Source organism: Aspergillus brasiliensis (assembly GCF_001889945.1).
Source record: "Aspergillus brasiliensis CBS 101740 unplaced genomic scaffold ASPBRscaffold_12, whole genome shotgun sequence".
NCBI classification, from domain to species: Eukaryota; Fungi; Ascomycota; class Eurotiomycetes; order Eurotiales; family Aspergillaceae; genus Aspergillus; species Aspergillus brasiliensis.
In genome coordinates this window covers 324,711-346,518 of record NW_027137453.1, presented here as the reverse complement: position 1 = coordinate 346,518, position 21,808 = coordinate 324,711, and the positions used below count along the sequence as shown (strand labels likewise).

General features: G+C 51.8%; 8 protein-coding genes across 8 annotated transcripts; 4 read left to right on the top strand and 4 right to left on the bottom strand.

Moving 5' to 3' along the window:
- Window positions 1-756: 756 nt before the first annotated feature.
- On the top strand, window positions 757-4,759 carry ASPBRDRAFT_33098 (ABC transporter ATP-binding protein; the record flags this gene model as incomplete). The annotated part of the gene is made up of 2 exons (XM_067623079.1): window positions 757-1,690; window positions 1,749-4,759. 2 exons carry the CDS (start codon window positions 757-759, stop codon window positions 4,757-4,759), a joined length of 3,945 nt encoding a protein of 1,314 aa, XP_067475751.1.
- Window positions 4,760-7,795: 3,036 nt separating this feature from the next.
- On the bottom strand, window positions 7,796-9,832 carry ASPBRDRAFT_57882 (DEAD/DEAH box helicase; the record flags this gene model as incomplete). Its single annotated transcript, XM_067627808.1, has 1 exon — window positions 7,796-9,832. One exon carries the CDS (start codon window positions 9,830-9,832, stop codon window positions 7,796-7,798), a length of 2,037 nt encoding a protein of 678 aa, XP_067475750.1.
- Window positions 9,833-10,412: 580 nt separating this feature from the next.
- On the top strand, window positions 10,413-12,856 carry ASPBRDRAFT_46704 (putative histone acetyltransferase Spt10). Its single transcript, XM_067625692.1, has 2 exons — window positions 10,413-11,268; window positions 11,415-12,856. Exons 1-2 carry the CDS (start codon window positions 10,771-10,773, stop codon window positions 12,489-12,491), a joined length of 1,575 nt encoding a protein of 524 aa, XP_067475749.1. The 5' UTR covers window positions 10,413-10,770; the 3' UTR covers window positions 12,492-12,856.
- Window positions 12,857-13,037: 181 nt separating this feature from the next.
- Window positions 13,038-14,011, bottom strand: ASPBRDRAFT_46703 (uncharacterized protein). Its single transcript, XM_067625691.1, has one exon. The coding sequence runs from the start codon at window positions 13,870-13,872 to the stop codon at window positions 13,291-13,293; it is 582 nt and encodes a 193-aa protein (XP_067475748.1). The 5' UTR covers window positions 13,873-14,011; the 3' UTR covers window positions 13,038-13,290.
- A 336-nt stretch (window positions 14,012-14,347) lies between these two features.
- On the top strand, window positions 14,348-15,411 carry ASPBRDRAFT_68061 (methyltransferase family protein). The gene has a single exon (XM_067628983.1). It carries the CDS (start codon window positions 14,614-14,616, stop codon window positions 15,355-15,357), a length of 744 nt encoding a protein of 247 aa, XP_067475747.1. The 5' UTR covers window positions 14,348-14,613; the 3' UTR covers window positions 15,358-15,411.
- Window positions 15,412-15,533: 122 nt separating this feature from the next.
- Window positions 15,534-16,578, top strand: ASPBRDRAFT_46701 (uncharacterized protein). Its single transcript, XM_067625690.1, has 2 exons — window positions 15,534-15,906; window positions 15,981-16,578. The coding sequence occupies exons 1-2, from the start codon at window positions 15,627-15,629 to the stop codon at window positions 16,373-16,375; spliced, it is 675 nt and encodes a 224-aa protein (XP_067475746.1). The 5' UTR covers window positions 15,534-15,626; the 3' UTR covers window positions 16,376-16,578.
- A 629-nt stretch (window positions 16,579-17,207) lies between these two features.
- Window positions 17,208-19,640, bottom strand: ASPBRDRAFT_209745 (uncharacterized protein). Its single transcript, XM_067621875.1, has 4 exons — window positions 19,173-19,640; window positions 18,832-19,102; window positions 18,434-18,770; window positions 17,208-18,375 (listed from the first exon to the last, which is right to left on the bottom strand). The coding sequence occupies exons 1-4, from the start codon at window positions 19,430-19,432 to the stop codon at window positions 17,444-17,446; spliced, it is 1,800 nt and encodes a 599-aa protein (XP_067475745.1). The 5' UTR covers window positions 19,433-19,640; the 3' UTR covers window positions 17,208-17,443.
- Window positions 19,641-20,323: 683 nt separating this feature from the next.
- Window positions 20,324-21,685, bottom strand: sidH (enoyl-CoA hydratase/isomerase family protein). The gene is made up of 2 exons (XM_067619443.1): window positions 21,421-21,685; window positions 20,324-21,343 (listed from the first exon to the last, which is right to left on the bottom strand). Exons 1-2 carry the CDS (start codon window positions 21,647-21,649, stop codon window positions 20,754-20,756), a joined length of 819 nt encoding a protein of 272 aa, XP_067475744.1. The 5' UTR covers window positions 21,650-21,685; the 3' UTR covers window positions 20,324-20,753.
- Window positions 21,686-21,808: the final 123 nt, after the last annotated feature.

The following is a 21,808-nucleotide window of genomic DNA, read 5'->3' as shown; positions in this document are numbered from 1 at the left end:
TCAATACCATACGGTACGTACTCCACTGAGTACCGGTCTCATACGTTTACTCTTCGGGTGGAGCAATGTGACGGGCTAAATGCTCAGCCTGCATCACACCAGTTTACCTAACACTTTCCTCCATGCAACTTCTCCATCGCAGGTCAATTGAAGACACAGCGTATTTACCGATGTTTCTTACACTCTTGGCTTTTGTAACGGGCTCCACCAGAGTATCCGTACCGTCTGTCATCTCCGTATGTACATTGTCTGGTAAGTATCGTATCTGCAGTGGATTTGATGCTCACCAGCTTGGCTCATCATGGCCATCGCACTAATTGCGCGCCCCCCTCTCTCAGTCTCTGCCTCTTTCTCGCTCTCTCTCATCCTCTCCACTCCTATTTCCACTGTTACTCTGCCCACAGAATGGTAGCCTTGGCCACAAAGATGTTCGAAATCCCAGTTGAGTAACGTAACGAGACCGGCATCTAATCTGGGCCTTCGTCTTCTCCCGTAGTATCTAGCCCACCCCGATGGCGCAGATGATCCTCTCCTCCATTCGGACGTCTACAGGACCCCTGGTTGAGTTTTTCTCGAACTGAAGCTGGTCCACTGTGGATCCCCCCCTCCAGTATTCTGGCAGCCGAAAAGCGGCCTTGTTCGTCCATGACGCACTGACAACGCCGCGGTGTCGAAGGCAATAAATCAACCGCGACGCCGGCCAGAATTTCTGCTGGCTGTCCAGGCTTCCCCGACCATTCAGTGAACCTCGTCGCCATGGCATTTTTCAACAAGCTGGCGGGCTATCCCCGCCTGCTGCTGGCCGGTAACCCCTCCAAGTACGATTTGGGTACGTTGCTCTCCGCCATCGTGTTTGCCATCGGGTCGGGTGTCCCCTTTCCCATCATCGCCATCGTCTTCGGTCAGCTCCTCGACAACTTCAACGACGTGACCTGCACCGAACAAAACGGCGGAGGCGACACGACCTCCAACTCCAACAGCATCAACCACGAGATCCTCCTGATCGTCTACCTCGCAATTGCCCAGTTCGTCCTCATCTATGGCCACCTCACGTGCTGGACCCTGTACGGCTCTCGTCTGGCCCAGCGTCTGCGTGAGCACTACTTGAAGAACCTCCTCCGCCAGGAACCTTCCTTCTTCGATAATCTGCCTCCCGGTGAGGTAGCCTCGCGACTGAGCAGCGATATCCAGACCATTCGCTCGGGTACCTCCGAGAAAGTCGGCATCACGCTGGCCAGTTTCTCCTTCTTCGTCACGGCGTACATCGTGTCGTTCATCAAGGACTGGGAGCTGGCTGCCATTTTGCTGTCCCTGATCCCGGCCTACCTCCTGATGTCCTTCGTGGGCAGTCATTACATCGAGAAATACTCTGGGCTCATGTCGGACTATGCCGCCAGTGCGGCATCCATTGCGTCCGAGGCCTTGTCGAACATCGTCGTAGTGCAGGCCTTCGGCGCCAATGCCCGCCTGGAGAAGAAGTTCGCTGGTGCGCTCAAGTCAGCGGAAACTGAAGGACTGAAGAAGGCCACCGCCGTGGGTATCCAGTCGGGTGTTTTGTACTTCATCGCCTATTCGGCCAACGGTCTGGCCTTCTGGAAAGGAAGTCACCGCATCGCCGATTCAGTCAGAGACGGCACGTCAGGTGTCACTGTCGGTGCCACTTTCACTGTCATCTTTGTCTTGATCGAAGGTAAGCTGATATCTTTCGCGTCTACTGTTTCATGAGTCAATGCTAACCATATGCACAGCTACTCTGCTGCTGAGTCAGGTCGCTCCCTTCCTTCACTTGTTCGTCGCCGCTACCGCTTCCTACGAGAAACTGCGCGAAGATCTTGATCGCGAACCCCAGATTGACAGCACCGGTGAGTCAGGCATTCGTGTCTCTCAAGCGGAGGGCGGATTTGAGTTCGAAAATGTCACCTTCCGCTATCCGTCACGCCCCGAGGTCACCGTTCTCGACAACATCAGTCTCTCTATCCCCGCCAACAAGCACACGGCCCTGGTCGGGTTGTCAGGAAGCGGCAAATCTACCATCGCCGGCCTGGTCACTCGGTTGTATGATCCCGTCGATGGGAAAATTACGTTTGATGGTCACGACCTGCGTGAAGTCAATGTCCGCGACCTGCGCAGCTACCTCAGTCTGGTGCAGCAAGAACCTTCCCTGCTCGACCGTTCCCTGCTGGAGAACATTGCCCACGGCCTGATGAATTCGAGTAACCCGGACCATGAACGCCTGAAGATGGCACTGATGAGCTCCGACCTGACTGACGTGGCCCGCGAGGTCCGCGAGGGCCAGGATCTCATGGCTGCCGCTGAGAAACGCGGCGCGGAAATCGTCGAGATTGTCAAGATGGCCTGCCATGCCGCAAAATTGGCTGATGCGGATACTTTCATCTCAGCATTGCAACATGGATACGGCACCATGGTTGGATCTAGCGGACGACTCATCAGTGGTGGTCAGAAACAACGTGTATCTCTAGCTCGAGCCCTGGTGAAAGACCCTGCTGTCCTCATCCTGGACGAAGCCACGGCGTCGTTGGACTCTCGCAGTGAACAGCGCATCCAGCGGGCCATTGCCGGCATCGCCAGTGGCAGAACCATGATCACCATCGCGCACCGACTGTCAACCATCACCAGCGCGGACAACATTATCGTCATGTCCAAGGGCAGGATTCTGGAGCAAGGAACTCACGCTGAGCTGATGGCCAAGGAGGGCGCATATTTCGACCTGGTCAAGTTGCAGACGCTGGGAACCGCGTCCGCCAAGACTGACACCTCCGCCAGCGTGGACAGTATTAGCAAGTCTGACGATACCTCGCTGACGGAAGCTGAGAACGAAAAGGCCAGTCTCACCCCGGAAACCGTCGAAAAGACGGAGGAGACCAAGGTCTCGGAAACCGAAACCCCAGCCGGCGATGAGGCCGCCGAAGAGGAAGAGCTAGAGACCCCCAAGAAGTCACTGTGGGCACTGGCTAAGGGATATGCCCCTGCCCTGCGGCCACACCTTCTATACATCTTCCTCGCTTTGATTGGATCCAGCATCGTCGGCGGAGCCTTTTCTGGCGAGGCAGTTATCTTCGGTAACACCGTCGGCAGCCTGAACCCCTGCAAGAGTGCGTCCAGTATCGCCAACCGCGGTGACTTCTACGGACTGATGTTCTTTATCCTCGCCATCATTGAGTTCTTCGCGAACGTGGTCAGCTGGTCCGGCTTCGGTTGGGTGTCCGAGAAGATCGTTTACACCGTCCGTGTCCTTTCCTTCCGCTCGCTGTTCGAGCAAGACCTGCATTGGCACCAGTCCAATGGACGCAGCCCTGCCCTACTGCTGTCTTATATCACACGCGATGGCAACGCCCTGGCTGGACTGAGCGGCTCTGTCATCGGCACGCTCTTCTCCATCACCGTCAACCTCATCGCTGCCATTATTCTCACGCACATCATTGCCTGGAAGATCGCCCTTGTCTGTCTGGCTCTGGTGCCGCTGCTCCTTGGTGCTGGTCTCATGGAGCTGCTTGTGCTCGGCAAGTTTGAAGAGAAGCACGAGAACGCCTACACCAAGTCGGTGGACATTGGCGTGGAGGCAATTACCTCCATCAAGACTGTTTCCTCCCTGTCTATTCACCAGGATATACTGCAAACCTACCGCGCCTCCCTCAAGGGACCCCGCAAGGAGACCCTCGTCGTAACTCTGCAAGCCAGTCTCTGGCAGGCTATGACCTACTTCTTGGGCAACCTTGTCAACGCGCTCGCCTACTGGTGGGGTGCGAAGCAGATCATCGAAGGTACCTACACGCAGACACAGTTCCTGATCGTGGTGTTTTCCCTGCTAGTCAGCGCCCTCCTCTGGAGTCAAATGTTTGCTCTAGCTCCAGAACTGTCCAGCGCGCGTGCCGCCATGGCCCGCATCCTGGGACTGATTGAGATCGGTTCCGACAAGATGCAAGGCCGGGTGCCAGACCATAGCAATCCTTCTTCTGACCCGGAAGCTTCCACCACTATCGAGCCCAAACCCACCACTCCCGCCAGCATCCAACTCCGTGACGTGCACTTCGCCTACCCTGCCCGACCGGACATCCAAGTCCTCAAGGGCCTCACTCTCGACATTCAGCCTGGTAAATTTTTCGCCCTGGTTGGCCCCTCCGGAGCCGGAAAGTCTACCATCATCTCCCTCATCGAACGCCTCTACACCCCGCAATCCGGCAGCATCGCCATCGATCACACCGACCTCAAGAACCGTCCCCCTAGCTTCCGCGATACCATCTCCCTCGTACCTCAAGAAAGCGTCCTCTTCGAAGGCACGATCGCCTTCAATATCGGGCTCGGTGCTCCCCCGAGCCACACTGCCACACAGGAAGAAATTGAAGCTGCCTGCAAGCTGGCGAATATCCACGATACCATCATGGCACTGCCAGATGGGTATGAAACCATGTGTGGACCGAACGGGAACCAGTTCTCGGGTGGCCAGAAGCAACGGTTGTCAATCGCGCGGGCGTTGGTGCGCAAGCCTCGCTTGTTGATTCTGGACGAGTCCACGAGTGCGTTGGATGCGGAGAGTGAGCGGTTATTGGAAGAGGGTCTGGAGAGAGCAGCACAGGGCATTACGGTCGTGGCGATTGCGCATCGACTGAGGACCATCCGCAAGGCAGATGTCATTTGCTTGATCGAGGCAGGTGTTTGTGTTGATACGGGAACACATGAGGAACTTATGGAGCGGTCGGCGAGCTATAGGGAGAATGTGTTGCATCAGACCGTGGAGTAAACCATGGTTATTTTCTTATTCATTCTAATAGACTTTAATATATAGATCGCTCGCATATTTGTATATACCATTCAGTTAATTCATTTGCAGAATACCAGCAGTCTGCAACAACTCAATCTATTGTCATGTCTTTGTCTACTATCCAAAAGTAAACGCAGTTTCTGCATCAGTAGCTGACTTGCAGCTTCAGGTCTCCCATCTAAGTCTACTATCAAACATGCAGAGACTTGATCATCTACCATGGACAGAAGTTCCCTAACCATAGGCTGCTCAACAACAGCCTTATGCTTTATTTTACCAGTTGAAAGCGTGCATCACCGGAACCATGTACTTCCGAACCCAGAGTCTTAAGCTGTTTCAGTGCCCTCTCCGTGACTAACTAGTGCAAGTCAGGCAGCTAGCTAGCGTAGCTACTTTGCAAGCCTGTGTCGGAAAAGAGCGACCCGAGGGACTAACTAACTAACTATCAATCAGGTGAACTTGGGCGCGATGGATAAAAAAGTCGTTTTATTGTGTGTGTGTAAGCACCATGTTTACGCTAGTAACAGCGCTAGTACGTGACAAAGTGGGGAGATATTGATTGATAAAACTAATCAGATCCGATAGTTGAAGGTCCACGGACTTACCCAAGAAATTGTCCGGCCCAATGGATCTGGAACAGGTTAGATCCATTTAAATTATTTATGAGGTGCAAGTTATGGAGAGGATGGTCGTAATTAATCCCTCATATAGCCATGGGAGATGCAGATTTCCTGAGCCAATGGGATATTTTGGCGAGGGTACGTACATACAGCATAGCTTGCTGGTGAAGGGACTGGAGCTGCAAGCGACTTTTGCAGGAATTTTTTGGTTCTTTTCTTCCGGTACGATGTTAGAAATAGCGAATAGGCTGCCTTTGGCTTCTTGCCACCAGTCTTCGATAGTCCGAGTCGTATGATAATCGCGCTGTCTAGCCCGAACCGGAATCAGATTAATCACCGAGTCTGTATCTAATCTAATCTGATTTTTTTTTTGTCGATGGAGATGGAGATGGAGATGGAGGAAACTCTGCTGGAGCCTGAAACTTGGATCAGAGTCCACTCGTTTTGCAGGTAGTTTTCAGGAAATTATTCGGGGTGGTCTCACATGCAAGAAAGTTCGAGCTTATGCAGGTAGCCTGAGAGTGTATATCTCTACCTGGCGAATGGTGTACTGGCTAAATTGAGCATTTCACGACGAATGTCCCTTAACCGAATTCATCCCATCAAGATACATTAGATTGATAGATCATTCATTCAGCCCGAGCATAAGAATGAGAATCCCAAGAAAGACCATCACTTCTTCCTCCCTTCTAATTTCCTACCCGGCGGCAGCTGAGCCAAGAATACGACAAGAGCGTTAGGGGACTCCGTACACCATGTATCGTATAATACTCGTATTGCAATTCTCTGTAACCGACAATTATCGGCCCAATACCAAACTGTCACCCGTTTACCGTATCGTTCTCTAAAACAAGCGTGTGTCTCATTTCAGTTATCTGATTGACCCCACCAGCATCCTCATCATTCCATCATCCCAAAGCCCCTGCCTAAAGAAGCAGAAAAAGAAACAGAGGCAAACTACTCCATATTTAGTCGATTCCATGACTCATCTTAATCCATCAGAGCAGATTTTGACCCCCTTTACCCAAGAACTGGTCTTCGCGAAAGGACTAACTGAATAGATCCTGCCAAGCAATTTATCTCGGATCAGATAACTTTTTCCTAGTCACATGTTTTCCGCCCTCGGACAGTAAATTGTGCTGCGCCTAGTGGGGTGGGTATAGGAAGCGGCCATCGAGTGCTTTCACCGGTCCGAACATCGCATCCTGTAAAGATTCAATGTGGGGCTGTACCTGGAGGTGTATGACTTTTCATCAGTCATGTCTCCTTTCTAACAAGGCTGGACATTTCTGTACTTCTCTCTTTCCATTGAATCGGCCAGTCACCGGAAGAAGTATGACTAAGTTGTCAAGATCAAGGTGGTTGGAGGTTAGGTTTGCGGCTATCTAGATAATCGAAGGGAGGAGACTCAGGAAGATGGTGAGTTGTAACAATCTCTGCATGATATGTCTTGCACAATGTGTTGTGTGTTTAGTTGCGCTATTAGTATCCTTTGGTTTCTTCTAGGATTCTGCGACTAAGAGTGCTCTTGAAAGAGAGGAACGTGCGGTATGCATATGAAGTGTGGAACAATGCTCTATAGATTGGTAACTCTAACGGCATAATCGCCGTTTGATTTATAGACTGCCTGTCGTGGGACTTGGATAGCAAAGCTGACCTCAACCATTGGGGCTACGAAGAGCGCTGTTGTGAGGGTTGTAAGAAATATGACCGGGTTAGAGAGATGCTGTCGCAACAGGCTATTAGTCCATGACTCCATCCCGAACAACAAAGACAGTAGTTATATTTGGGGTGCCGAGCGAGTCAAGAGGAATCATCTATCGTGAGGGTCCAACAACCGCAGGACACAATAGCAAGTAGCAAGTAGCCCAAGGATTCTGAATACGGAGGGCTACTGTTGATCTACAGTGCGATACAGGCGTGGGAGTTATTCTGTTACAAGGTTTTGAAGTAGGATATCAGGTGGGATCAAATAGTCAGAAGCCTGAAGTTTGCCACGCGGCCTAGTGTACGCGCCCCATCCTAGAAAGCTTTTGCTTGGAGACGCTGCTGCCACACAGGCCAGTATTCTCCACATCAGCAGCATCGCAACTGACTTATCGTGCGTTAAAAGATGGGTTGGGCCAAACGCAGTCCTGGATATCGTCGAGACGGGTGACCAGATGATACAAAGATTCAGATTGACGGTAGTCGTTGAGGCCATGTCGATGTGTTGCTCACTGCAGCGTAGACCTGCCATTTATCTAGGCCTAAAGCCTACAAGTACCCGCGATTCGTCTAGTCCTTCGACGGAGTGCCATGGCGTGTGCCATGCCGAGTACTGCTTCGGAGGTCGATATGCAAATGTCGGGGTTGCCTTTTACTTTGTACTTCACCAATACTGTCGCTGCAGCACTCATCCCTCCACAGGTCCCACTCTCACCTCTTCGCGTTTCCGGAGTTCGGCCAATTCCTGTGCTTTCTCATCGGCAACCCGTCGTTTTCTCTGCCTGCTCGCGAACCGTTTCTTCCCACCAAACTTCAGCTTCGTAATCAGGTCCGCGGCCTGGCCCCGGGTCAAATCACCAGACGCAATCCGTCCATTCCGAATTTTAGCTTTATTCAGCATCGTTATTTGTGCTGCAGTGGCCGGATGCTGACGCCAGGGCTGCCGCGTGGAGATGTACCGCTCGTCGAACTCAGAGGCTGCGAAGGTATCGGCGGCACGGACTGTAGATTCAAAGTCCATAGCGGTAGCGATCAAACGTGGTCGAGTGTACTGGGTCGTTTCGGTAGCGGACTTGAACTTCATCACATGGTGGACGGTGTATGTAGCTGGCGGATCAGTTTCGTTTCTCTTGTTAGATACGGGCTTGGCTTTTTCAAGGGTTATCCATCCTGTTGAATCAGAAAGTGTGTATTTGTCCTCATCTACGCGGACCCAGGCGTAGCGACTGAGGGAGCGGATGTGTTTCTCGGACTTCATATCATGGATGAGGTCGTAGATGGTATCGTACTTGGTAAAGGTGAGTTTGATGTCGTCAGTTGTGTCGGGTTCTTCGCCGGGTGAGTTTGTCTCTGGCGGATAGTCTATGCGGCCTTCAGTGCCCACTGCAGCATCCTTCTTTTCTCTCAGGTCTTTTGCCCTCGCGCTTTCTAGAAGCTCATCTGGGTGTAGGCCGAAGAGTGTGGGCGTAGAAAGGACGCCAGTGTCCAGGGTAGCCACCATGTCGATTATATGGCAGTCCTTCTTCCCAGGGTGCAACCGTAAGCCTCGTCCGATCATCTGTATGAGAAGATTACGAGACCGTGTCGGCCGCGCTAACAGGACACAGTCAATATTTGGAATATCTGTACCTTCCGTAAATAAGCCACAATTAAGAAGCACGGGATACTCCTGGTTCCTGAAAGCACGCAGCTGCTCATCGCGCACGTCCCTCGGAGTTCCCGCCGTGATATACCGAGCGTCAATGCCCAGTGCGCGGAACGCCTCAGTGAGCTGTCTGGTGTGTTCAACGTCGACACAAAATACCAGTGTAGACTTTCGATCGTGTGCATTAGCCAGCCATGCGCGTACGGTGATATCATTAGTCTTGGTGGTATTAACCGCCTCAGAGAGCGAGCCGATCGCGAAATCACCGAACTTGTCCTTCCTAACGCGTGAGAGGTTCGCTTCCGACCGAACAGTGGTGAAAATGGCATTGGATAGCCATTTCTCGTCAATCATATCCATGTAGTCCTTATGATACACTATATGGTCGATTGCGGCACCCAATTTAAGTCCGTCGAAGCGTGAGAACGTGGCAGAGACTCCGACGAGAGCCGGCGAGTCCGGCGACGGGTTATTGAGGCCAAAATGTTCGAGTGCAACACGGTACGTAGGGGCAACAATATGGTGTGCTTCATCCACCAAGACAAGCTTGAAACGTCTAGGATCAAACTTGGAGATCCTATCCTTGGAGGTGAGACTCCGTATGGAAGCAATGATGATATCCCCTGACCCAGACGCAACATTGTTACCCATCTCAATCTCCACAGATCGATTGGGGTAGGCGAGGCGGCAGTGTCGGGCAGCTTGCTCGACTAGCTCCCTTCGGTGAACCAGAATGAGAGTTTTGTCGTGGACTCCATTTCGCGGTGGTATTCGTCCGATTAATTGAGTGAAGATAACCGTCTTCCCAGCGCCTGTGGCAAGCGAAACACCTAGACGTTTATGGCCCTGGTCCAGATGGTCCAGCACAGACTGGATACATTCTTCTTGGTAGTCGCGGAGGACGATCGCCGGGGGTTTTGCAGGCGTCGGAGTTGCCGAGGGCAGAGCTTTGGATGCGACTGTAGAGTTGAAGCGTAGATGCGCGTAATGAACCAACGTAAGGGGTTCCCGCGGGCCCGTGAAAGCTCTCAGAACGCTAGAAATGGGATACCTCCCCAGTTTCTGACGAATGCGGTCCATTCAGATGCCATGAAGCAGGATCGATTCGTGAGAGCCGTGCGATTGGCTTCAGGCTGTGTGAAGTGGTTCTGATGAGAAGCTGATCGGCATCCTGCCAGAGGAAAGTTAGGTCATGTGACTAGAACTTCTGCGTACAGTAAATCACCGGTAACCACCAATATAAGCAACACCCGATATAAGCAATCCTCCATTACGCAGCTTGCCATCGTGTTTTTAATTTGCTACACCATACTAAATTGCTTCATCCCTAATACTAGAAAGTCACTATAGGTAAGAAGCCTCTAGAGTAGAAGTACCTCTCTAGTATAGTTAGCATATGAACTAATTAAAGCCTGCCGCTTAAAGTAACTTTATTTGCAGTGGCCCACCGCCCTCTATTTGTACGGCAGAATTGTGGAGCTCTTGGGCGGTGGGGACCACTTGATGGGTCAGCCGAGAGCAGCGGGACGACAATTTCTCATCTGCGTTCATGCCATTCCGGACTCGAGAATACTCAGCGGTCCTTGAAGTGCTCTCACCCAGCACTTGCACGCCAGCCAAGTGCCTTACCCAACTAATTATATTCCCCCCCTTAGACACCCTAAAATCGGTCAGTGCTTCTATTCCAGCCCAGTTTTGCCCCCTGTACCCTGATCCGGTAATTCTCCCTTCCCCCATGTTTCCCCCCAACTCAACTCTCGCCTCAGGCGGGATCGACACCTCACGCCTCTCCTCCTCTCCTCTCCTCTCCTCCCCCCCTCTAGGCTGAAAGGCACTAGAGCGAAACCTGCTTATCACTATTCTTCCCATATACGGCTCTCCGGGGTGAAACAATCCCAAATTCATCACTTCACTATCCACCCTCACGACTCCCCCGCCGCCATGATAGACTATGCTGGTAGCCCAACTAACGCTAACATGCAGTCTCGTGACTGGTGCATCCGGCTCCCGGTATCATCATGCCTGCCGTACACGGGGACTTGATGACCACCGTCATCCCTACGGAGAAGGAGTTGCCCTTTGACATCGTGCCGCGGCAGGTTATACTCAGGGACCGAGTAACGGTCGCCACCTTGGTCCCCTTCACTTCAGCGGATGCGATCCCACGGTCCCTGCTAGCTTACCTGTCCGATCAGTTGAATAAGGAAATCGAAGGTGGTGATACCTATGCCATGATTGATCCCATCCCCCTAGAGCAGTTTGGGCCGTATTGGTTCTCCAATTTTGGCGCAATCATGCTCATGGGGGACATCAAGAGTGTGCAAGAGGTTCAGGCACTAGGTCGGAATCGCGCCAATTGGTCCAAGATCTGTTTGGGCAGCTTCAATATCCGACCCAACTATCCCGGTCGTAGTAGTCACGTCTGCAATGGTATGTTTCTGGTCACCGATGCCGCCCGAAACAAAGGTGTAGGTCGCCTGATGGGGGAAGGGTATCTTGAGTGGGCTCCTAAGATGGTTAGTATATCAGATACCAGTAATCTTCACTCAAATCACTATTCTTGTTCCTTATCATGACTACTTAGTAACTCCCTTTGCCATTACTGACCCTGCCTCAACATTGCGGTTATTGACCTTGTAGACATCCGGCTAACATGAAACAGGGGTACACATATGCGGTCTTCAACCTGGTCTATGAGAGTAACGTGGCATCTTGCCGCCTGTGGGATGCTCTGGGGTTCAAGCGGATTGGCAGGGTCCCCGGGGGTGGTCGGCTCATGTCCAATCCCGGTCAGTACGTAGATGCCATCATCTACGGCCGGGATCTGGGCCCGGAAGGGGAAGACTCGGTCACGCAAGATCGGTTTGACAAGATCCGGTACTATCTCAAGCATTCCAAATATCCTAGGGGCGCTGATCGAGCGGAAAAGAGTCGGCTTCGGAGTGCAGCTACCCATTACAAGTTGATCGGAGGTCAAGATGGGGACGGCGAGAAATTGATGCTGAAAGACAAGGAGGTTGTGTCCGACCCGCAGCAGCAGTACGATATTGCCCGCGATATGCATATGCAGCAGCATGCAGGTATCAACAAGACCACAGCTGCCATTGCGGTCAAGTACCATTGGGTGCGGATTAAAGAAACGGTCAGTCGGGTGATACGGGACTGTCCACAGTGTAAAGAGACCCTTAAGCCGCCTTTAATCAATGGGATCATGCACGAGGGTACCCCTGAAGATGATGAGGACGATCTGGGACTTGACGAGGCTGACCTGGCGGACAATGATGCTGACATGACATCCAGCGATCCCATGGGTGCGCATGCGCTGATGGACCACACCGCTATGGATGCTCATAATACGAACCCGTTTGTGACCGCCCATTCGGTAGTGCAAGGATCGGTGGATTCCATCACCGACTACACGGGGTTGCCGCTGGACCCACAAATGATGGACATACATCAGCAGCTTCCTCGGTTCCATCCTCATGATACCATGACTGATCCATATGCCCATGCTGCACATAGTTTACATGCATCCAGCTTTGATAATGACGTCCGTCATCATGCGGCTCATGACTACCATATGATGGTTGACCACACCACCGATCCGGATCCGTCCACGGCGCTTCATCAAGACGTACTGGGACTGGTACATTCGCAGGCTCACGACGTCCATCACGAGCAGATTCTGGCGAAGTACCAGTACGTGGACCAGCCAGATGATGGCCTGGATTTTACATGACCTTTTGCCCGAGACCTTTTCCTCCGTCACTATCCTGCTCTTAGAATTTCTTTCTTCGTTTCCTGCTGGACCTATTCTCGGTTGAATTAGGGTTGCATGCATCTTTTTCGGCGTTAAGGTGGGAAGGTGTTTGTCCATTATGGAATGATGAGCCATCATATTCATGCATGAAATGATTTGCAGCGTCTACAGAGCGCGATTAACCAAAGACAAATGTATCATATAATAGTCAATTCAGATGACGCTACGCCTTGCGCACGTATCCTTGATTCTTCCATAAAGCATCACTATGGATGTCGTTCAAGCAATATAGTCCAATCTATAGCCTTTGATCTAATCGAGCCATCTATCTATTGTTGTTTGCAGACTCAAAGAGACCTCAATCATGATATCTCACCCTAGTTAAGGCTTTAGGACATTTGAACGCCTATGAGCAGAAACGCTCGCGCCAGCTAAATCTACAGTCAGCTGTACAGTACTATTTTATTCATTGATACCAGCGTCGCAGCTGGATTTCCGATACGTGCTATGGTACAGAGGAGAAATTTGCAGCCATTTCGTCTGGGCCATCTGGGGAGTATCATATGACACCACTCTTCACATGAAGGTGATAACACATATTGATCAGGTCAATGAAACTAATGTACAATGCCTTATACGTAAGGAAAAACGAACAACTATAATTACATAAACCAAGAAACCCAGCCCATATCAACGCCGCCCATATCATGCAAGCCCGCTAAACAAAAAGGCCGTCGACAGGCCCTGCAAAAAATGGGTTCACTTTTCCGAATCCAGACTATTTGCCCTCCTTGGTTTCTTTGTTCTCCTCCTCTGCCTTCTGGCCCCAGTTCCATACATCCCAAATATGCTCCTTGATCAGGTCCCCATATCCTTTCCCTTCCTCCAAAGCCTTCTGTTCTTCCCTGATCCTTCTCTCCTTCCACCCCTCCGTCTCGCCGCCCATCCAGATCTTCTCTAAAGCCGGCTTCTCCTGTGCTTGTCTTGCCTTCAACCTCTCCAATTCCTCGCCAACGGCTGACCCATCTCTGATCTGCGCATCTCTCGCGGCCTTTAACTTGGCCTGAATCTCCTGTGCCCGTTGGCTGGGTAGATCCGACAATGCGGCAATCGGGTTCCGTGAGATGCGGGCCTCGATCCGGTCCACAATACTCCGTCCGGTATATTCGCGGGTGAGGTGGTTGGCTGAGATGCAGAAAGCGCTGGTGAGAAGGACCGTAAGATTGTCGAGCTTTCTGGGTGGTAGGGCAATGAGAACAGGCGAGGCAAGAAGAAATGTGTATGCCGCGGCAGTCTTGAACCGCTCGTAGTCGGCTTCTCTGCGTGCTTGAAGATCGTCGGTTGAAGGTGGTGTAGTCATTTTGTTGATGGATGGTTGGCTCTTCAGCCTTTGGGGTAATGCGTAACGATGATTATTATGTGGTGAAATCCAGTGGTCCCAAATAGTTTTTGGACAACGCAATTTGATTGCAATCGTAGTATTCGTAGATCGATTATCGCATCTCCGTCGGAGGAAATTTACGGCAGGTGACCCGGACCGTTGGCGCAGTCAGGTGATATCTGTCAACTGTGAATCGTACGAGGTATTCACGTGACCTATAGTACATATCAATTGCATGTCCAGCCATCGATCAGTCCCTGGAGCCATCGTTTCCGATAAATCTTTTCTATTCGTTTGGGTTAGAAGATGGAACTGGTTTCTCGCACTGTACAATCTACACCTAGATATTAAGGGATTGAAGCCTTTCAAGGACTTTCCGTTTACACTAGGGAACTACTATCACGAGTGTAAATACGAGCCTTATGGTGACCGATCAATCATCTCATCGTCACTTGCGGCATTGTAATCTTTGCATGAAGCTCTCCAGACTGACCGCTACAGCAAGGGATGATTACTATCACTGTGTGTTTCAGTTATACTGATGACTCGAGGTAGACTGTTCTATGCTTTGAGAGCGAGTAGGAATGGAGAAAACCGAGGAGTATATCATAGACACCCCAGGCAGCAAGCGGATCGTCTTGTATTTAACCAGCCCAACAGTAACTGCATCATCCACTGCATCCGAGACCCCCTTACCTGTCCAGCAGTTTCAAGCCGAAAATGCCCTCCTTTTCGTCGATATCGCTCTCAGCATCTCTTTTAGCAGCAGGATACCTTGCCTTCCGCAGTCTTACACCACCGAACCTTCCTATCAGGTCCACAGGCAATGGGCCGCCAGACCGCGTTCGTCTGATTGCCGGCCCACTCTCCGCCGTCACTCGCCATCTCAATACGACCTGCATCATCTATCACGCTCTTCTTGCGCTGTTCTATGCAGATGGCAGCAACCAACATGCTAAGGAGCTAGTTCACACTGGCGATGGAGTGTACCTGCAAGCAGTCTGTCCCCATCTGGCCGGCCTCGCGCCGCACCTCTTCACCTGGACCGTCACAACCACATTCTGCCTGCTCTCCCTGACTGTAGGCGCATTGCTCCGGCTTCATGCATTCAGGACTCTAGGTCGCAACTTCACCTTTCAGCTGTCACAACCGGATACCCTCGTAACTGGAGGGATGTACCGATTTGTACAGCATCCGAGCTACACGGGCCTGTGGTTGCTCGCGGCAGGATATCTAGGACTGGTGATGCGGTGGGACGGCGCAGTAGCCTGTGCTATGGATGATACAGTGCGTGAGCGACTATCTGGATGGGGAGGATGGGTGGTGGGTGTGATAGTAGCAGGGTTTGGTTATGCAACGGGGATGCGAGTGCGAGACGAGGAGGGGATGTTGCGGGACAAGTTCGGGCGGGCGTGGGAGGAATGGCATGTGAGGACGGCGAGATTCATCCCAGGTCTAATCTAGTAGACTCTATATGATATATACATACTCTGTGAATTGACTCTGCTTTAAACCTCCAAAGTTATCTAGTAAGAAGGTGAATCAACAATGTTAACCAGCCACCGGAACAACTCCGACCATCCTCCGACTCCGCATCTCCGCCAATCCCGATGATCTCACCTCTTCCCAACGGCTTCAAGCTCAGCTCTCTCCTCTTTCTTCCCTTTCCTAACCTCATCCCATCCACCCCCTTCTCTCCCCAAGGTTCATTCAATTAACCCCCAAACGGCATAATGGGTATCCTCAAACGCGCCGCCAAGATCACCACCATCGGTGCGGGTGTCACCACGGCGTTCTTCTTCGCAGCCGTCCGTCAAAACACCTTCGTGCCCATGACCACAAGCGACCCTCTCTTCCAGCACCCATTGTACCAGAAACTCAATCCCAACAACAACCCCACGACCCACGACCTCTGCGTGCGCCGGGTACCGCTCAAGGACATCAAGCCCGCTTTGCTGGAAAAGCCAGGCCGGCTGACCGAGGCGTTTTGCGCCGGTGTGTGGAGTGGATTTGGTGCGTTATGCTCTCCCACTTGCCTACTACTAAGAGGATGTGATATACTGATCGAATGATAAATAAACAAACAGGCTATGCCTACCAACGCCGCTATCTCTCCAAGAAATACGAAGGCCCCGAGACCTCCTCTCACCTGTGGACGCGCGCGGACCTCCGCGCCGCGACATACGACGTGGGCACGCTGATCACAGATCACTTCGAGGTGGTAGAAAAGACGCCGGAACGAATTATCGTGCGGTGCGGTGATTCGCCGCGGAAGAAGGACGTGCGGGAATCGGATGGATTGTTTGAGATGTCGACTGAGGTGAAGCCCCAGGAGGGCGTGGCGGAGTTCCGTCTCAAGAGTCTGTTTTTCCAGGGCAAGGGGAAGGCGGAGAGTGAGCCGATGCCGTCGCATGTCGTCTGGCTGCATCAGCAGTATACGAAGTTGTGGTTGGAGACGGCGTTGGGAAATATCTGGCGGTGATTTATACCTGAGGATGGATATCTGTGAATACCATTCACCAGTCTTCGAATAATTTTAATTGGATGTAGATCTACGCAATTACTAGCTATCTTAGTACTTACGTGTCTCACTCAAACTACGGCCTCAACGAGCTCATTAGTGCACACCTAATAGCAATTTAATTAATATGCAGCAACAACAATGAAAAGAAGAACCACTCACAAGTCTATTACCAACACCTCCAATCCTAAACAACTTCAATAATAGAATCAACCACAAGATTAATTCCCCAACCACAGAAGACACCGCCACCACACCTCAATCAAGGACACTACACACTTGAAGATTATACGCACGACTGCAATGTATGAATATCACCGAACAATCAGGAAACAGTACAACTGAAGGAAACAGGCAGACCTTAGGCCAGGAGATGTTCCATGATAGAGGAAGCCGGCCCAATTAATTAGTACTAATCCAGAATGAGCACCATATGATTATATCATTGTGCAATCATATATATCCTGGACTTGATCCAGCGGTTCTGCTTACAGTCACAGTAGACTAACATCTGCATGTAAACAGTCATAAATTCCTGCAGACGCCTCAGAAGGAACTCCGCTGATCACAAAGGTGTCAGGTCAGATATGTATTTGAGTAGACGATGCTTTCGAAGGAATATATTGTTATCAAGCATGTGATTGCGAGGCCAAGGCAGCTAATAATATATTATCTATGGTGAGAGCTGGTAGCCTATCTTTCGATTTGAGTGATTGTTACAATCATCGAAAGTCTACCATTCTTACTGATTTCTACCCCTTCACTACACATATCTACATGAAAGATAATCACAGTATGATACAAGACAATTAATTAGTGGAGTATAACTAACTTTTAACTAATGCAGTTCAAGCAGAAATGTCCATGCACCAGCAGGCACACAGGGGTATGTAAAAGGAGAAGTATGGGTATGGGTATGAGCGAGATTAAAAAAGACAAGGTAGTAGGGTGCATTCAGGGTGAAATTCCTATTCAACCGATGTATGTATGTACGTATGCATATGGTATATACATGCAGCCATCGACCGTCTAGAAAACCATACCCGAGACCTGCTTGACCTTGGCAACGTTAATATTCTTGATCATGACGATCCAGATAAACGAAAGGGCCATGAGACCCGTTCCAACGGCCAACATGCGCGTCTGGGCATATCCATAGGCATGCTGGATGGCAATGCGGGTCACACTACCCGTGGGGTAACTCAGCTGGGTCTCGAGGTCCTCGTAGATGTTCTCGAGGTTGGACATGGCGGATTCCGGTAGGTAGCGGATGAGGGCTTTCTCGAAGGTGTTATCCCAGATGGCGCCGGAGATGGTGGCACCAATGGCGTCACCGATCGTACCGACGACGTTGAGGAGGGCCAGGGCGGCCGCGACGTGCTGGTGGTCGACGGCGGCCAGGATGGCGAGCTGCTCGATGATGATGAAGATACTGCCACCGATGGAGATGAAGATCTGGCACATGACGAGGTATCCGACGGATTGGTTGGGACGACGGAAGTAGATCATCAGACCCTGGGCGAAGATGTACAGGGGCACCGAGATGTAGAGGAGCCACTTGAAGCGGCCGGTCTTGCTGATCAGCCAGCCGACGAGCAGGAGCAGCACACCGGAGACGACGTCGAAGGTGTCACTGACGTAGCCGGCCTCGGCTACGGTGAGGTCGTTGACCACTTGCAGGAAGGAGGTGAAATAGTTGTCCCAGCAGTAGTAGGAGAGTTGGTAGGTGGCGTCGAGCAGACAGGCGCCGATGACGGTGCGGTTGAAGAGGAAGCCGAACTTGAACAGCGGCACGGGGGCAATGAGCCATTCGTACAGACAGAAGAGAACCAGCATCACGACACCGACGACAATCATGGCGATGATGTAGCCCGAGGCCCAGCCGTCGGGGGCGTACGAGGAGATATCGAAGGGGAGGAAGAAGACACAGAGACCGACGGAGAAGAGGAGGACGCCGACGACTGGAGGGTAAGTTAGATTTCAGAATCTCTTTGGAAGACATAGGGCATAGAAACGTACTATCAAACTCGATAAAGTAGAACCAGACAATCTGGTACCAGGTGCGAGTGTCGCGGTTGGCGACGACCAAACCCTGTTGCTGTGCGCGCTTGAGGTTGTGCTTCAGGATGAAGAACAAAGGGGCAGCGACAACGGGGAAGATAATGGCGAACATGCCGAAGCCCCAGCGCCAGCTGAGGTGAAACTCATCCGAGACCTTGGGACCAGCAAAGGCCGTGATGATGTAAGGGGAAGAGGTGAAGGCGTAGGCCAGACCTCGGTTCTTCAGCTTGGAGGCATCAGCCGTGATGACATCCACACAGTAGGTCATGCCACCGAAGCCAATGGTGTAGAAAACCTTGTGAATTGGCTGTTTAGCAGGGACAGAATTTTCACTCGAGTAACTGGGAAGTTCTTACATAGGCAGCACAGAAGGTGGGAAGATTGTGGCAGGTGGCCATCAAAATCAGTCCCAGCGTAGCGAAGACGCTCATCGTCAGGAATCCTTCCGCACGACCCGTCACGTCCATGATCTTCGCCAAGGGGATGTACACGGCGGCTGACATGCAGTCGGCGACCACATAGATGACGTTAAGAAGGGAGTGGGACTCCCAAGAACTGGTGACATAGGGGAGCAAATTGCTCAGAAGGGAGGACTGAAAAGCGTTGACAAAGTATAAGAGCCAAATGCTTTCAAGAAGAAGAGAGTGAGTTAGCGAGGATATCATGAAAAATCTCGACTCCAAAAGGAACCACCTACTTGGCAAACACGGCGATCAGGGACCATTTGGACCAGGACTTGGTGATGGCCTCGACGTCGTTCACACCAGTCTGGAGGTGCGTCGAGGAGGCATCCTCGGAACCAGTTTCCTCAGACTCTTCGGGGCCACGGACAGCCTCATCAGCAACGGGATAACCCTTGGTCTCCTCGACGGTGTTCATGGCAACATTGTTGCCGGATTCGTCGGTAATGGAAGGTTTGCGGCCAATGGCCTCGCGGAACTTTTCGAGCACGGCCATGGTGATGGACCGATCGAGAAGGCAGAACAGTTGATCGAGCGGGTAAAGCCAAGGAGGACAAGAAAACGACAAGAAATCTGGGATGTCTTGGCCCTTATACCCAGGCGAAACCCAGCTAGCAACGAGTGGCGGAGGACTAGTGTTGACAGGCCCACGCAACTGATTGATAACCCCGAAGTCGGCTGCGGCGGCCGCATCTGAAATTCTTTGGATTGGAGCGTGGTTACTGGGTTCGAGCGCAACTGGAGACCACTGGATCCCTGGAGACGAGCCAATCTAATCAGATGATGGCGCTGGCCTGCTCATTGCTCCCCCTATCTGATCGAACTATCTAATTGGGGGTCGTAGGCTGATGAGGATGCCCTACAAGGTCTACGTAACTATCCTAGCTCAGGTGCAGAGATTGTTAGCGCGAGCAGTTAGTTTGGCTATGGCGCACATTCTAGTTAGCTGACTCGCAGCGTGTGCTTGTCCGGAAATCACGATGAGGCACGATGAAATCCATGATCTCCACCCGGAGATGAGCAGCAAGCAAGCACTGGATGACTGGCAGCCTGGCAGGTTTTGCTGCGATCCACTCAAGGCACCAGTAATCTCTGCGTCTTTTTACCTGATTGATAGCTCCAAGACTTTTCTCAGGTAGAGGAGGGAGGAGGCACCCACATCGGTCGAGCTGAGTCGTCTGATGATGCTAGGTCGGGTCAACATCCCATTTGGGTGTCCACTCGCGGTATGTATATATTGTTACATTGTATACTAAGGAAATACCCGTACGAACCGTACGATACTGCTTACCGTATGGTCACAGCGGTCACCGGGATCATGTTAGGTAACGGATCCACTCTCATCACACCATCCAATTTCCCCTGGCGGCCACCGGAGAAAAACAGCCTGAGAGACCGTGGACGAAAAGCGGCTAGTCCGGGACTGAATCTAATCTGATCCATGATAAGATGCGAATGCCATCAACTCCCGTTGTGAGGGGGTTTCACTTTTCCACAAGCCCAGTGGGTACGAAAATAGGCGATGGGGTACATTAGACTAATATTCCATGGTTCTTGTGTCTTCAAGTAAATGGGGTGCCCCGGAGCTCGAAGGAATTTTGTTTCCTCAAGAGCAATCGAGGCCAGGACACGGCTGGAAAATTCTGCAGCATGAGTGGCTCCATCGGGTTGTCCCGCCGAATAATGAGTGAGCTACACCGCGAGATGATCCGGACGCCCCTTGCCGAACAGGCACACACACGCCGGCTGGCTAGTTAGCTATCTGATTGCGGAGTAATCCGTAGAACCGTACGTGAAAAAAATCCCCCTCCTCCGTTTCACAGCTTGGAGTTGATCCATTGTGGCGACCGTTTCTCTACAAACGCCCGAATCCCTTCGGCAAAATTTGCTCCATCCACCAGGCGCGGGTATGAGTGTTCCGCCAGCGTCGACACCGCATCCTCCACGCTCCCGGCCTCCCAGCTCAACCGGATCCCCTCGCGGCCAACAATGAGCGCATCCGGGCTGTTATTGCACATGGCACGCGCGACCTGGAGCGCTGCCTCTGCAACATCGTCACCAATATCCACCAATCGAGTCACTAGCCCCCAATCGTAGAGTGTCTTTGCGTCCACACTGCGGCCGGTCAACGCAACGTCCATCGTGCGCTGCAACCCCAAGGTGCGGGTCAGGCGTGGCAGACAGCCGGCCACGGGCACAATTCCTCGCTTGACCTCCGGCAGCGCAAAGATGGCAGACACCGAGGCTACCACAATGTCGCAGTTTGCTACCATTTCGAACCCGCCCCCCATGCAGATACCATTGACCGCTGCGATGATGGGTTTCTTGCCACTCCGTCGGGGCAGCCCTGCTAGTCCGGGCGGGGACATGTCGTTGACAACTCCAGCTTCGTTCATGGCGTTCCACTCTATTAATGCAAAGAGTAAGCCAATATGTTAGAGTACAGAGGTATATGAGAGGGTCATAGGTCATAAATGAGTATACCTTGTAAATCTGCCCCGGTGCAAAAGGCTCTCCCATTGCCCGTAATAATGCCCACCCACAGACTCTCATCCTGGTCGAATAACTCCCAGACTTTTTGGATTTCGCGACTCGTAGCCAAATCAAGAGAATTGAGTTTCTTTGGGCGATTTAAAGTCACTTGGACTACACGCTCGTGGGGAAACGAGACATGAAAGTTGGGATGTTGTATGGAATGCGATCGGAGTGACATGGTCGCGGGCGTGAATGTTTGATAGGCTCAGCTTATCTGATCGCGGGACAACCGGACCAGCTCGCGCTACTTTTATATTTTTGTACTCCGTACAGGGCCATCGCCGGGGTTTCCAGAGGGCGGCATCAGATGCGATATCGGTGGGTCCGAGTCCATGCC